The 14,086-nt window shown below is 42.4% G+C and overlaps 1 protein-coding gene across 1 annotated transcript in view; it reads right to left on the bottom strand.

The window, feature by feature from the left end:
• LOC126252108 (teneurin-a) overlaps positions 1–9,823 on the bottom strand; it is a 352,713-nt gene extending 342,890 nt beyond the window's left edge. The window contains exon 1 of the mRNA XM_049952972.1: positions 9,790–9,823. Coding sequence (XP_049808929.1) covers positions 9,790–9,808 — 19 coding nt within the window. The 5' untranslated portion in view covers positions 9,809–9,823. The remainder of the gene's footprint in view (positions 1–9,789) is intronic.
• Positions 9,824–14,086: the final 4,263 nt, after the last annotated feature.

Raw genomic sequence — 14,086 nt, 5'->3', positions numbered from 1 at the left:
TTAGTGCCTTCCGTAATTAGAATCTTTTGTTTAGCTGGCAGTATTGGCGCTCGCTATATTGCAGTAGTTCGAGTAACAAAGATTTTTGTGAGATAAGTGGTTCATGAAGGATTAGGTTAACACACACACACACACACACACACACACACACACACACACACAATAGTCATAGTACCACACATTAAGAAATTCTTCTGCGGAGCAGATATGATTTCACTTTGTGTTTGAAGATAACTTTTTCGTCTGTTAAACTATGTATACCGCTGGGTAGATGATCGAAGCTCTTAAGCAGCTCACTTCTGTTATTTTCCGGTAATAATACTTCATCCATTGAGAATACTGTAACGCTATGACGGTTAGGGGAAAAAAAAATCAGGATTCTGTGACCTTGTTCCTCCAAATTAAGAAAACGCGATTCACAAAATCTTTATCTCAAGAGATTGGGAGATTAACCTTTATCACACATTAGAGGTACGTAAGCTATTAAGGACATTCTACCAAAAATTACATTTCCTCTTCTGTAATGTACGACATTGCCTATACATTTGTCTTGCGCGTCATTTCTACGAAGAGAAGAGATGCAAAAATATTCGCCAGTTGACGGACCCGCAGACTGAAAATTAAATGGCCAAATTAAAATGATTAACTTTCTAATTTAATTACGCATTCCTTAGGGCAAAGACGTTCTATTTGCGTTTAAAGAATAAATTATCATGGTCTCCCCGTAAAATATTTCCAGCCGCGAAAATTAATTATGAAACGGTACAGAATTTTCGTTATTTTTTATTTTCTAAAAAAAAGTTGTTATCTAATTGTAGCCTGCATTATTTGAGTCTAAATTTATCGTCCGAAAATTTTCCCGAGGCAGAAGTATCTTCACTTTTGTGTTACGTGTACGTTCTTATTCCTGTATTTTTACTAACAAATGGAATGAAAAATCTCTCGCAAAATTCGCACGGTCAGTATTTTAGGGGTTTTGTATACAACGAGAACTTTAATGATCGTTTTATTCGTTACGCAATTAAAATTTAATTGCGTGCTGTCAGCGAGTGCCCTGTCGTACTTCTCTTTTTTTTTCTCTCCAGTCTTTTCGCCTGCCTTCAAATGACGAGCACCTCTCGCACGAGACCACCTTCGTGATTCAGCGCTTTGTGAGCAGCGGAGGCGGTCACGTTTCGAGCGGAATGGCCGACGGGAAAAGGAAGGCGAATAATGAACATGAACTGCTTTCGTCAAGCTTCTTGCGCCCGGCAAATTGCCGTAGGTACGACGTTGTAGCGAGCTGAATGTCAGCGCGAGAAACGCAACTGGTAATTTACGTATCATGCAAACACTGATTTGATTAATGTGCTTTGTTCAGTTTAGAACAGTTAAATTGATGTTTACTTTAATTTAGAGCGTCTGATAGAGCAATTCAAGCGAACTGGCCAGTTACAAAACAGCCGCGTGCCGCAAAAGTGGAACTGCTGATTCACAAAGCGACGGGAAACACACGCATTTGGCATGATGTATGGCCAATATTTGTCAGGAACACGAGCAATTTCCTCGCCTAAAAAAAAAAGAGAAGAGTCCGTTTATGGTCCATTTATGAAATGATGAGATCACGAGAATCCACTAGTGGAAGTTCTCTGAAACGCACTTTTTAAACTTCTTTTTCATCCCCTACTATGTAATTTACGTAGGAAGTTTACCGACTCGTGATTCGTATACTGAGCATCAGGCAGTTATTTTGCAATGCACATGCAGATCGTATTTCACTGGAGCGCATCTGAACTCGGGACATGCGTTGCTGGTAAATCAATTTCATCATAAACACTTAAATCGATGGTCGAGCATAATAATCGATCTCCAAAACATCGAAGTTTCTAACGTCTGTAGCAAACGACAAATCTATGGAATGACGTAAAAATCAAAATATGTAACCTAATGTAACATTTATTAATCAAGATTTACGGTGATAACTAACACTGATTATGCTTGACGTTACTCAAGTATGGGAACGATCTAGAATAATTTGAAAGTATGGAAGAAAAAACTTCAATAGCAAGATCGCTAACTTACTTTTAATGACCGGTTTCGTCAGTCTAACTGAAATCGGTCATCAAAAATAGTCATAGTTAGAAATTTTCGTATTAAAGTTTTTACTTCTTTATTTTCAGTAATTAACATTTCAATATCCACCATTTTTGTTGAGAAAAAGGGTCATTATGAGAAAAATTTCCCCTTCAGTCTGTTGAGTCACTGACAGAGAGCGTATCTTCCTTTTGAGAACAGTCTTTCACAAGTAGATGTGGCTATACGGCTCAAATATTTAAGCACACTTTTTTGTAGCTTTGGATTGGTAATACGTTTGACGTCGTTCATACTTCCACAGGATATTTTTTTAAGATATTGGAGACGATTTTTCAGACGGAGATGTAGTGGTAGGTTCATATCTGTTCCAGTTTGCAAGTTATTCCTTTTTTGTGCAATTTTATGGTGTTCATTCCATAAATCAGATTTAGTTTCTCTGTTTTCCTGTAAAGTATTTGGTTCCGGCATAAGTTCAAATGGTTCTGAGCACTATGCGACTTAACTTCTGAGGTCATCAGTCGCCTAGAACTTAGAACTAATTAACCCTAATTAACCTAAGGACATCACACACATCCATGCCCGAGGCAGGATTCGAACCTGCGACCGTAGCGGTCGCTCGGATCCAGACTGTAGCGCCTAGAACCGCACGGCCACTCCGGCAGGCGGCATAAGTTCACAGCGCTTTTGTTTTACGTGTTGGATTCCGGTTACTATGGGTTTATCTATTGACTGTCAAAGACTTGGGCTCATCAACAATAGATGTTATGCATCTGGTGGAACGGCGACGGTAGGGTGTATTACAAATTGCTTCCTCGAAATGTGGCTATCACTGATGACATATGTTGTTGACAACTGAGACGTCTTGCAGACACAATCCAAGGGGAAAAAAAAAAGCAGGAAGACAGCGTGAAGTGATGCTACTCCACGATAAGGCCTGCCCGTATTCAGCTAGAGTGGCAGAAAACACACTACAGGAGTTGGGTGGGAATTCATTGCGCACCCACCTTATTCACCTGACACTTTTCCGCTCTCTATCGAACAGCCTTCAGAGAAATTCCTTTCCGGATGAAAATGCTCTCCGAACATGCCTCGACGAGTTCTCACCACGAATCGAAAGTTGTCCCAGCGCTGGGAGACTGTTTTAAATAGTGAAGGAGAATATGTTATCGATGACTAAAATCTCTGTTGTGTGTATGCTGTGTTTATTAAACTTATGGAAAAACGCGGCGAACGTGTGCACCAATCCAATATCAACGTGTTTTCCACACTACTTGACACAATGAAAACGTGAACAATGAAAGGCATTAGTCCACGCTTAGCTGCAATAGGAAACGCTAGTTCCTTAAAAAATAAAAAACATTGCTCTTGATCCCCCCGCCCCCCTCTCTTCTCCCAAGCCGACATCCTTCGTTTTACAAGTTTCGAATGTGTCGAACTACGGTCGTTATGAGAAATGTTCAGGAAAATATTCGTTTCAATGATGAAAAAGATTATTGTCACTGGTAGGAAATAATCTGTTTTTGGCTAGCATCGACACTCGATTTTTTTGTCTGTAACATCGATGTTTTAAACACGTCTCTATCGATATTCGAATATCGACCCATAAACTCCTAACATCAGTATCATCGTACATCCCCAATTTGAACTAACTGATCCAAATGTACGTGCCAAACCGGCATGTATTACTCAGTATCTAAGTTATTTTTTAGTTCACAAATAGTTTTAATTAAAATATTATGCATACTGTAATTTCAGATTGGTATTCCCGTAGCGAAAACTGTTTTAGTGGACAAAGTGGAGAAATTTGTTTAGTGACCAGTTTTAAATATCCATTCAGCTGCGGAAACAGATGGCGAGTTGAACGCTCTAGGAACTCTTCTAAAGCTTCGAGGCGGAAGGATACAACTGGAGAGAGAAATGCTCTCTAGTTTTTCTGCCAGGACACCCCTCCGTAAGGTCGAGGTAACCCTGTGTTTCTGAACAGTGCCATCTATTTTTCCTTATTGCAAGTTGATCGTCACGAAAACGTGACAGCGTTTTGGGCTCTCAAAAATCAGTCTTACTAATAGCAGATTTTGGAGACAGTATGTTCAAAGACACAAAACAGAAAGGAAGTGAGCGTGACAAAGGGGCTGGGAAGCTATGTAAATCCCTGTCCCGACAGACATAGGCAGAACGAACCAGACGGTCAGCGAATGGAGTCGCCCGTCTCATTTCTCCGCTTTATGCCGTCCCAGGCCTTCCACCTACAGATGGGGAGAGCGTAATAAAGAGCTGCAACTTGTTGCAGATACGAACTTCCATGCTAATGGGCGAGAAATTGCTTTTGCATTTGTTTTCCGTAACGGTCTTACTTTCCGTGATTATTTGATACCCAAGAATGGCACAAAACTGCTTGTGTAAGCGGGTGCACTCTAGCCAAGCCTCTCATTTCCCCTCATGTCAGCAACTCCGTAAGAGAAATTCTCATTTTTCTAACCACGGTGGCGTGAACTCTTGCTGTGGTACTTGAGAAACCCACAACTCACTGTGATAGTCTCCTCAGGGGTATTTAAGAGTTCCACGATTTCTTACTCATGGTTATTCATTGTGCATTCACACATGTGACGTGCAGGTGCAAAGATTGATTATTTAGACCACGGTGTCGAAACCGTTGGGTCAGGGATATTGTTGCTCGGTTAGTAGATTCACCATTGCTGAAATTCTGAAGCGGGCGGAATATGAATGGATGACGTAGTGGGTGAATGTGTCATCCACGAGTGTCAGCAAACCTACATAATTATACTGACTACTGAGAAAAATATATTTGTATTGAAAACGATTATCAGGAAGCAGAAAGAACATTTCCAGTGTTGGCGTCAGCCATGCCGGCCAATGGATTATAGTGTTGACCATGTGGGTGTATTATCAGAATAATTCGTGACAGTACTTCATTTACTTGATTTGTGTTGAGATCAGACGTAGATAATCTTCAAGGTGAATGGGTCACTGTCTTCCATTGCATTTGAAAAGAATATATTGATTCAGATATTGCAAACGTAACAACGATCTTGATTATCAAGAATCTTATATTTTTTAATCCGTTATTACTACAAAGCTAAAACTTCGTACCAAAACGGATCATCCTTACCCACCAGACATGGCAACGATAACAAGTTCTCTTTGATCGCGGAGTAAATGATATGTTTACAGTGTAGCGTCTTAAGTATTTTCTTATTTGATCATTAACATTCTCATCTTTCGCGTTATTCCTTAAAGATTCCTACCTACAAAATAATGTACCAGGTGTTGCACTGCACTAATTTGTCAATATACGCGCCGGCTACAATGAATCTTAGTAGGATGACGCAGCATTTGATTACTGGAACTTTTTTTATTTTTTGCAGTTGTTAGGAAGACTTGTGATTGTCTTCCAGAGCGGACAAGAGGAACTGGATAACTGGCTGTATCAAGTGTCGTTCAGAAGTTTGTTAACTGATGTAGATGGTCCAAATAGGACAAATGGAGTGGGTTTTGTCGGTGGAGGTGTTGCAGAGTCTTTTTTTCTTACAAGTGAATTAGATGGTGGAACTGGAATGTTGTCATTAACCTCTTGGCGACGGAGATCTGCAGTCTGTCATCCTATCTTTTGAGGAAACACTAGTGACAAGAGCAATGCTACAGGAGGGGAAAACAGCATAAAGAGAAACAGTGCAGTGAGAAGCTATGAACTGCACACAAGTTTATTAATATATTTTTTTGAGAATGATCGCTTTTAAAGCAATCTATGCTTAGCATAGATAAGCCCCAGATAAGCATTTGAGATTATATGGGATGCAGAAGAATAGCTGACTAGTCTTGTCTGACGAACCTCTCCCACAGTGCATAGCGACTGAGAGGCAGTGTGCTCAGATACGAAAGAGTTTCGTCGGATTTGGTTCTCGTAATCTTTTTGCTCTACATCTCCATATGTATTAAGCTAGCCACTGTATATTGACTGTTCTTAAGCCTCTGCAAACGTCTTAATATCCTCCTACGCGAATTATACGATGGCGCCAACGCAAGTTTTGCACAGTCCTTCCCCATTATTGGACTCTTAATTTATGCAGAATAATTTCAGGGAATAATGTTGTCTTTCTTCTAAAGATTCCCATCTAGGCCGCTTCAGCATCTGCATTATAGCGGTAATTACCTAATAGCCGGTTGCTGAATTCTTTCAGTATCGTCGTCATATGTAACCGGTAAAGATGCCACATTCTGATACAGTGTTCTAGAACAGATATCACTAGCATCTTGTATGAGGTTCGAGCTTCAATTGAGTCGTTTTTTCTAAATATTGTTAAATCGAATACCATGGCTTCGCATGTTGTGTACTGAGTTGCATTTTTCCAACGCGGAGTCAGCCCAGAGAAGCGCTGTCCATCAAGTCTTTCGTGCGGAGCCCAGTGACGCCGGGAAGCGTCGGTTTGTTTCCCGTTACGAGCAAAATGATTTTCATTGCGGAATTTTGCGTGCCTTTTCGACGGGACGGTAGTAAATTAGTCTAGGGCGATAATTGTTTTATCGTTGTGTATTTGAGAATGATCAGTACCACATAGTGTAAAAGAACAAGAACTCTGTGTGCATCGACGTGGCTTGGGCTTAAGATCTCTCTATTTCAAGGTTCATTACTGTTGAATCAATGTGGACACCTCGCGTCACTGTCGCAAAGACGATTTTTTGTTGTTACTACTTTACTTCACATAGCAATAGAGCAAGTAGCCTGTGCAGAGCTTAGGCCAGTTTATGTTTTGTAAGTTTTTTAAAAATAATTTCTGGTGCATTTTCAGTACTCCGATGCAGATCTGTGCTGCATGCAGTTTTCCTTGACTTTGAAGATTATCTTTGTAACGAGTTGTGTCTCACGTTTATCTTGGAAATAATGTACTTCAAAGCAGTTGAAAATCTGATTTGCAACCTGTTAATATGCGCGCCGTATATTCCCACTATTCACTGCCTATGTTTTTATACTCATATTTAGCCCCATGCAGTTATGTGGGTTAAGACTATGACAACAGAGATAGCGACACACACTGAGGTGACGAAAGTCGGGTATAGCGATATGCACGTATCCAGATGGCGGAAGTATCGCGTACCCATGGTATAAAAGGTCAGTGAATAGGTGGAGCAGTAATTTGTATTCGGATGATTCATACGAAAACGTTCCAGACGTGAGTATGGCCTCACGACGGGAATTAAGAGACTTTAAACGCGGAATGGTTGTTTGAGCTAGACGCATGGGACATTCCATTTTGGAAATCGTTAGGGAATTCAGTATTCCGCGATCCACAGTGTCAAGAGTGTGCCGAGAACGTCACATTTCATGCATTACGTATCACCACCGATACGCAATGGTCGATGGCCGTGACTCATGGAGCGAGAGCAGCGACATTTGGGTAGAATTGTCAGTGCTTTCAGACGAGAAACAGTGCGTGAAATAACCGCAGAAATCAATGTGGAACGTACTAGGAATGCACCCCATAGGATGGTATGGCGACATTTTGCGTTAGTAGGCTACTGCAGCGGACGATCGACCATAGTGGATTTGATAACAGTACAGAAGCGCCCTTAGAGCCTCTTCTGGGCTCATAACCACATCGGTTAGACCCTAGACCACTTGGAAACCGGGGCCTGGTCAGATGTGTCCCGACTTCAGTTGGTAAGGGCTGATGGTAGGGTTCGAGTGTGGCGCAGACACCGCGATGCCATGGACTCTAATTGTCAACGAGGCACTGTGCAGTTTGGTGGTGGCTCCACAATGGTGTGGGCTGTGCTTACATGGAATGGACTGGGTGGGTCCTCTGGCCATTCAGCTGCTTGGAGATCATTTGCATCCATTCAAGGACGTCACGTTCGGAAACAACGATGGAATTGTTATGGATGGCAGTCCGCCATGTCACTGGACCACAGTTGTTCGTCACTGGCTTAAGAACATTCCGGACAATTCGAACGACCGTTGTGGTCTCCCAGGCCGCCTGACATGAACCCCATCGAACATTTGTGTGACACAATTTAGAGGTCAGTTCATGTACAAAACCCTGCAGCGGCAACACTTTCGCAGTTATGGACAGCTATAGAGGCAGCATGACTACGTGTTACTGCAGGGGTCTTCCAACGATTTGTTTGAGTCCAGGCCACGTCGAAGGAAAAGTAAGTCCGATACTACGACGTGCATTCAAGATCTAAGGCCTCCGATTTTTTTTCTCCGGACTGGAAAGAGATAGAAACATGCGCATTGTTTTAAAATGAGGCCGCATTCATTGTCAATACGTCCCAGAGATGGCAGCACCATACGGCAGATGGAATTTTACCGCCAGCGGCGAGAATGAGAACTGTTTAAAATACTTAAAATGGCGACGTTTTCCTTACTTGAACAGCGTGCAATCATTCGTTTTCTGAATTTGCGTGGTGTGAAACCAATTGAAATTCATCGACAGTTGAAGGAGACATGTGGTGATGGAGTTATGGATGTGTTGAAAGTGCGTTTGTGGGTGCGACAGTTTAATGAAGGCAGAACATCGTGTGACAACAAACCGAAACAACCTCGGGCTCGCAAAGGCCGGTATGACGACATGATCGAGAAAGTGGAGAGAATTGTTTTGGAGGATCGCCGAATGACTGTTGAACAGATAGCCTCCAGAGTTGGCATTTCTGTGGGTTCTGTGCACACAATCCTGCATGACGACCTGAAAATGCGAAAAGTGTCATCCAGGTGGATGCCACGAATGCTGACGGACGACCACATGGCTGCCCGTGTGGCATGTTGCCAAGCAATGTTGACGCGCAACGACAGCATGAATGGGACTTTCTTTTCGTCGGTTGTGACAATGGATGAGATGTGGATGCCATTTTTCAATCCAGAAACAAAGCGCCGGTCAGCTCAATGGAAGCACACAGATTCACCGCCACCAAAAAAATTTTGGATAACCGCCAGTGCTGAAAAAATGATGGTGTCCATGTTCTAGGACAGCGAGGGCGTAATCCTTACCCATTGCGTTCCAAAGGGCACTACGGTAACAGGTGCATCCTACGAAAATGTTTTGAAGAACAAATTCCTTCCTGCACTGCAACAAAAACGTCCGGGAAGGGCTGCGCGTGTGCTGTTTCACCAAGACAACGCACCCGCACATCGAGCTAACGTTACGCAACAGTTTCTTCGTGATAACAACTTTGAAGTGATTCCTCATGCCCCCTACTCACCTGACCTGGCTCCTAGTGACTTTTGGCTTTTTCCAACAATGAAAGACACTCTCCGTGGCCGCACATTCACCAGCTGTGCTGCTATTGCCTCAGCGATTTTCCAGTGGTCAAAACAGACTCCTAAAGAAGCCTTCGCCGCTGCCATGGAATCATGGCGTCAGCGTTGTGAAAAATGTGTACGTCTGCAGGGCGATTACGTCGAGAAGTAACGCCAGTTTCATCGATTTCGGATGAGTAGTTAATTAGAAAAAAAATCAGAGGCCTTGGAACTTGAATGCACCTCGTATTTCAGTAGGTATCCCACGACTTCTGTCACCTTAGTGTACTTCAGAGCAATAAATTATATGGGCCTACAATTACACCACATGAAACTACTAAAGTAACTGCAAGTGTCCGTTGTCACTTTCAGCCTCACACGTGCACTGTACAGAAACGAGAGCGTCAAGGCTAGAATGAATGAAAGTTCCCGTCAGATGGCGGAGTGATATAGCTACTCACCGCCGAAGTAGGCTAGCATGGCGGCGAGGGCGGTAGCCAGCAGGATGAGCGCGATGGCGCAGCACTTCCAGGAGCAGCGGCGGCGGCAGCGCTTGTCCACGTGGAAGCGCGACGGGCTGTACGCCGAGTAGGGCGCGGCGCGCAGCGGAAACACGGGCAGCGCGGGCGCCGCGCCCGCCGGCGGCGCCGCCGCCATCAGCGCGCACGCCCCCTGAGGAGTCAGCCTGCCAACATGCCGAAACGTCGCCGTCAGTTGCCGGCACAGCGCGTGCGTCCTGGTTCAAAGAAATCTAAATATACAACATTAATCCATACACGACAATTCAGTTTTACTTGTCAACGTTATTCCGTGAAGCACTGTATTTTCAAATGCTAAAGGACTTTTGGATCACCCTGTATTTGTTGTGATAGCAGTAAAAGATAAACGAGAATGATTAAACGCAAAACAAATTTTTTTGAAGTTAATTTGACTGTATACCAAGACATCAAAGAAAGCCAGTCAAGAAATATTTAAAATTAATCAACCACTCAAAGCAAACCTTATCTGCCGAAGACAGGTTTATAAGGTATAATTTAATAAATTAAATGCATCTGGGCGGATTTGGGTTGGCGCATATTAGCAATTAGATATTTAATTAATAGCAAGAACAATTATTTATGAAACGATTACAGGATAACAAGGACTAAGATGAGCTCGACGGCTCGAATAAGTCAGTTATTCCAGTGATGAATGCTACATGTAAGATGGATAAGTCGCTATACTGAGCAGTAATACTGAACGCTACGATTATGCATCGCAAGGCAATGCCCAAGGTCGGTGGGCAGATAGCGAATATGATCACGTCATATGTCACTGGGTACAATGGTGGTGTGAGACCCGAACGAGGGGTGAGAGCGTACATATCATAGCAGTCATAGATTCTGGGGACCACCGAACATTTAAGCGGTAAACAGCTACTTTTTCTGTATCAGCTATTAATTATTAGAATTCATCCTAACATTCAATTTGCTGTTGAACATCTGTAAAACATGTCAGTTAATTGTTTTAGATTTACACATTACTAACATAAATCAGAGTCATTTACTTGGCATTTATCGTCAGCCTACAACTGATATCATTGCTTCTTAGAACTGTTGCCACCTAGACCAGCAAAAGAAAGCCTTTTTCCGAGCAATGACAAGCAGAGTACTTAGATTACGCGTTAATAATACAGAAACTTACAAAGAACTAAATATACTGCGTCAGATTGCCTCCAGAAATATCTGTCAATTTTCGAGTGTTGACAAGATATATAATTCTAAACTTGAGGTTCTTCAGGACAGAGAAAACTTAGCTAGTGACGATGTGGCCGAAAAGATAAAATTTCTTTTTTATTAGAAGGTTTCTTATAAACTCAGTGCATTGTTTCGCAGATTCAGTGTTAGAATCGCCTTCAAAACCGGTAACATCAGCTACTTGTACACAACATCAAAACCAAAAAGAACTAATTTACAACTGCAGGTATTTATAAAATCTGATGCGCTGATTGCAGCGCCCTTTACATTGGCTGGACAGGCAGAAGCTTTAAAACTGGGTTCAAAGAACGTATGGAATTGAGATTGTGTTTGGTGTGTTATAATGTCATTAACTTTAACGCTTTTACGTCTCTTTACATACCACAGAAGGCTAATTTTTTGTAAACAGCAGACCATGCTCAATTCCTTACGGCTACACATCATTTAACATCATATTTACTTGCAGAGATATTCTTTGCTGCTTCGGTTCGTTCACTATCGTTGGTTCTCAGATCGACTTTTTATTCATCATAGCGTCTCCTAGCGTTATCTGTTCTGCTTTCTCATTTTGTAATAGTACTTTCTACACGCCTTTTATTTATGAATCCCTGTCAATAATTTACTTCCAGTTTATTTTGTATTTTATTTAACATTGAAAGCATTTTATCAGCTTTTATCTTTTGACTTGCCTTTGCTTGCTTATGTGCGTGCCCCCAACAGGCCTTACTTGTAACTTCCCTGTCCCCTATGTAAGAACCTCTCTCGTCACGCGTCAACAAACAAAAGAGAGAGAAGGTATTCCTGCTTCCACTGCAAAGCGAGGTCAATCCTATATTTGCAGTAACGTCGTTGTAAAGGAGTAGTTGCTTTTCGAAGCTCTAAAAGAAGTTCTATTTTTTATCGGGTTTCGTAGGAATGTGTGAGCCAAAGTACGTGGTCATGGAACGAATCAGAACAATTGTTTCCAGATTACTGAATAGATAACGCATAACTAAGAGAAACAAGACAATTAAAGCAACACGAAAATGTATGAGAGAGTATACGAATAAATAACATTACAGAGAACAGTTCTAAACTACTACGAGGAACTCCTCTACAAAGTAGCAGTGCCACGCAACGAAAACTTTCAACTTAGATTTGGGCTCTAGAGTTGGGGTGGAAGCCTACGCCGGCCGGAGTGGCCGAGCGGTTCTAGGCGCTACAGTCTGGAACCGCGCGACCGCTACGGTCGCAGGTTCTATCCTGCATCGGGCATGGATGTGTGTGATGTCCTTAGGGTGGTTAGGTTTAAGTAGTTCTCAGTTCTAGGGGACTGATGACCTCAGAAGTTAAGTCCCATAGTGCTCAGAGCCATTTGAACCATTTTTTTGGAAGCCTACTGATAACAAAACCTGTTGAATAGTGCGCAGTTTTCTGCACAGTGTCTAAGGAAGTATTATGCAAGTGCATATCGTCTTCCCATCTAGTGTTCACTGAATGAATGTTGTGGCTTTTTCACTGAATGACCTAAAAATGTCAACAACAAATCGGGTAATTAAATATGTGAAGCAGATGTCAGTCAGACTTCCGAGACAGCTAAACAGCAGTTCAGAAGCAACGCCTGACTGAACTCCCTTTTCCTGTACTAAGAGTATTCTTTGGCAGTACACAGAGTTTCCCCAAAATATGATACCATACGAGAGAATCGAGCGAAATGAACCGAATAAACAAGCCTTCGCATTTCAGTGTCAGAGAGAATGCTGATTATTCTTATGGTAAAGGTAGCATCATTCAGTTTCTGCACAAGATCTTGAACGTGATACTTCTGACAAAGTTTTTTTTTATCAACTCTCAGTCCCAAGTACTTAAAATGGTCAATATTACTGTTCGACGAGATTGTGAGAGTAAAATTTTGCAGTTACAAGAGTCCCACCTGTGTGTACTGCGTTTTATTGCATGAGGGGTAGTCTGTTCTCTGAGTACCAGGCGTTGATGTTACCGACTGTTCTGTTAATTACAAGGGGCATTTAATAAGTTAAGCAACACTATTTTTCCTGAAAGGAGGTTGGTCTTATTCAGGACTCAAGGACACAGAGTTACTCCCCGCTCTTTTGGCTACAAACCATGTTTTTCAATATAATCTCCGTTCAATGCAATGGCCGTACGTCACCTTACAGGGAGGGCCTCTTTGCCCACATGGTATCACTCTACTGGTCGACGGCGGTGCCAACGTTGTGCTGCATCATTAATCTCCATGTACTCCCAAGGAGTGCTTCCCTTATTGGGCCCAACAGACGGAATTCGGAAGGTAAGAAACCTAGCGAGTACGCATCTCTGAATACCCCAAATGGTGGACGAGTGAGTCAGTGTTACCAAGAGAGACGTCCAGTTGAGCAACGATGTGTTTCATTGCGATCCGTCGATTGTCTCGAATGAGTTTGTCCGCCCGTTCCAATATTACAGGAACCACAGCTGTGTGCAGCCGACCAGCAAACCGGAAATCGGACAGGCTTGCACTACCTGGCGATGATGACAGACGTCTCACCCAGCGACTCATCGTGCTTTTGTTCACCGACAAGTCTCCGTAGACATTCTGCAAGCGCCTATGAATATCTGTGATGCTCTGGTTTTCCGCCCAAAGAAGCTCAACGACAGGTCTCTGCTTGGAAGGGAGGCGGGAACATTAGTTTTAACGTCCCGTCGATATCGAGGTTATTAGAGACGGAGCACAAGCTCGTATTGTGTCAAGGATGGGGAAGGAAATCAGAAGTTCAAAACAAACTGCGAAACGATTTAGAAAAAATATCTGAATGGTGCGGAAAGTGCAAATTGACCCTAAATAACGAAAAGTGTGAGGTCATCCACATGTGGTGCTAAAAGGAACTCGTTAAACTTCGGTTATACGATAAATCAGTCTAATCTAAAAGCCATGAATTCAACTAAATACCTAGGTATTACAATTACGAAGAACTTAAATTGGAGGAAACACATAGAAAATGTTGTGGGGAAGGCTAACCAAAGACTGCGTTTTATTGGCAGGACA

The sequence above is a fragment of the Schistocerca nitens genome, chromosome 4 (genome assembly GCF_023898315.1).
Source record: "Schistocerca nitens isolate TAMUIC-IGC-003100 chromosome 4, iqSchNite1.1, whole genome shotgun sequence".
NCBI classification, from domain to species: domain Eukaryota; kingdom Metazoa; phylum Arthropoda; class Insecta; order Orthoptera; family Acrididae; genus Schistocerca; species Schistocerca nitens.
Note: the sequence above shows the minus strand (reverse complement) of the source record. Positions and strands in the feature narration are given on the sequence as shown.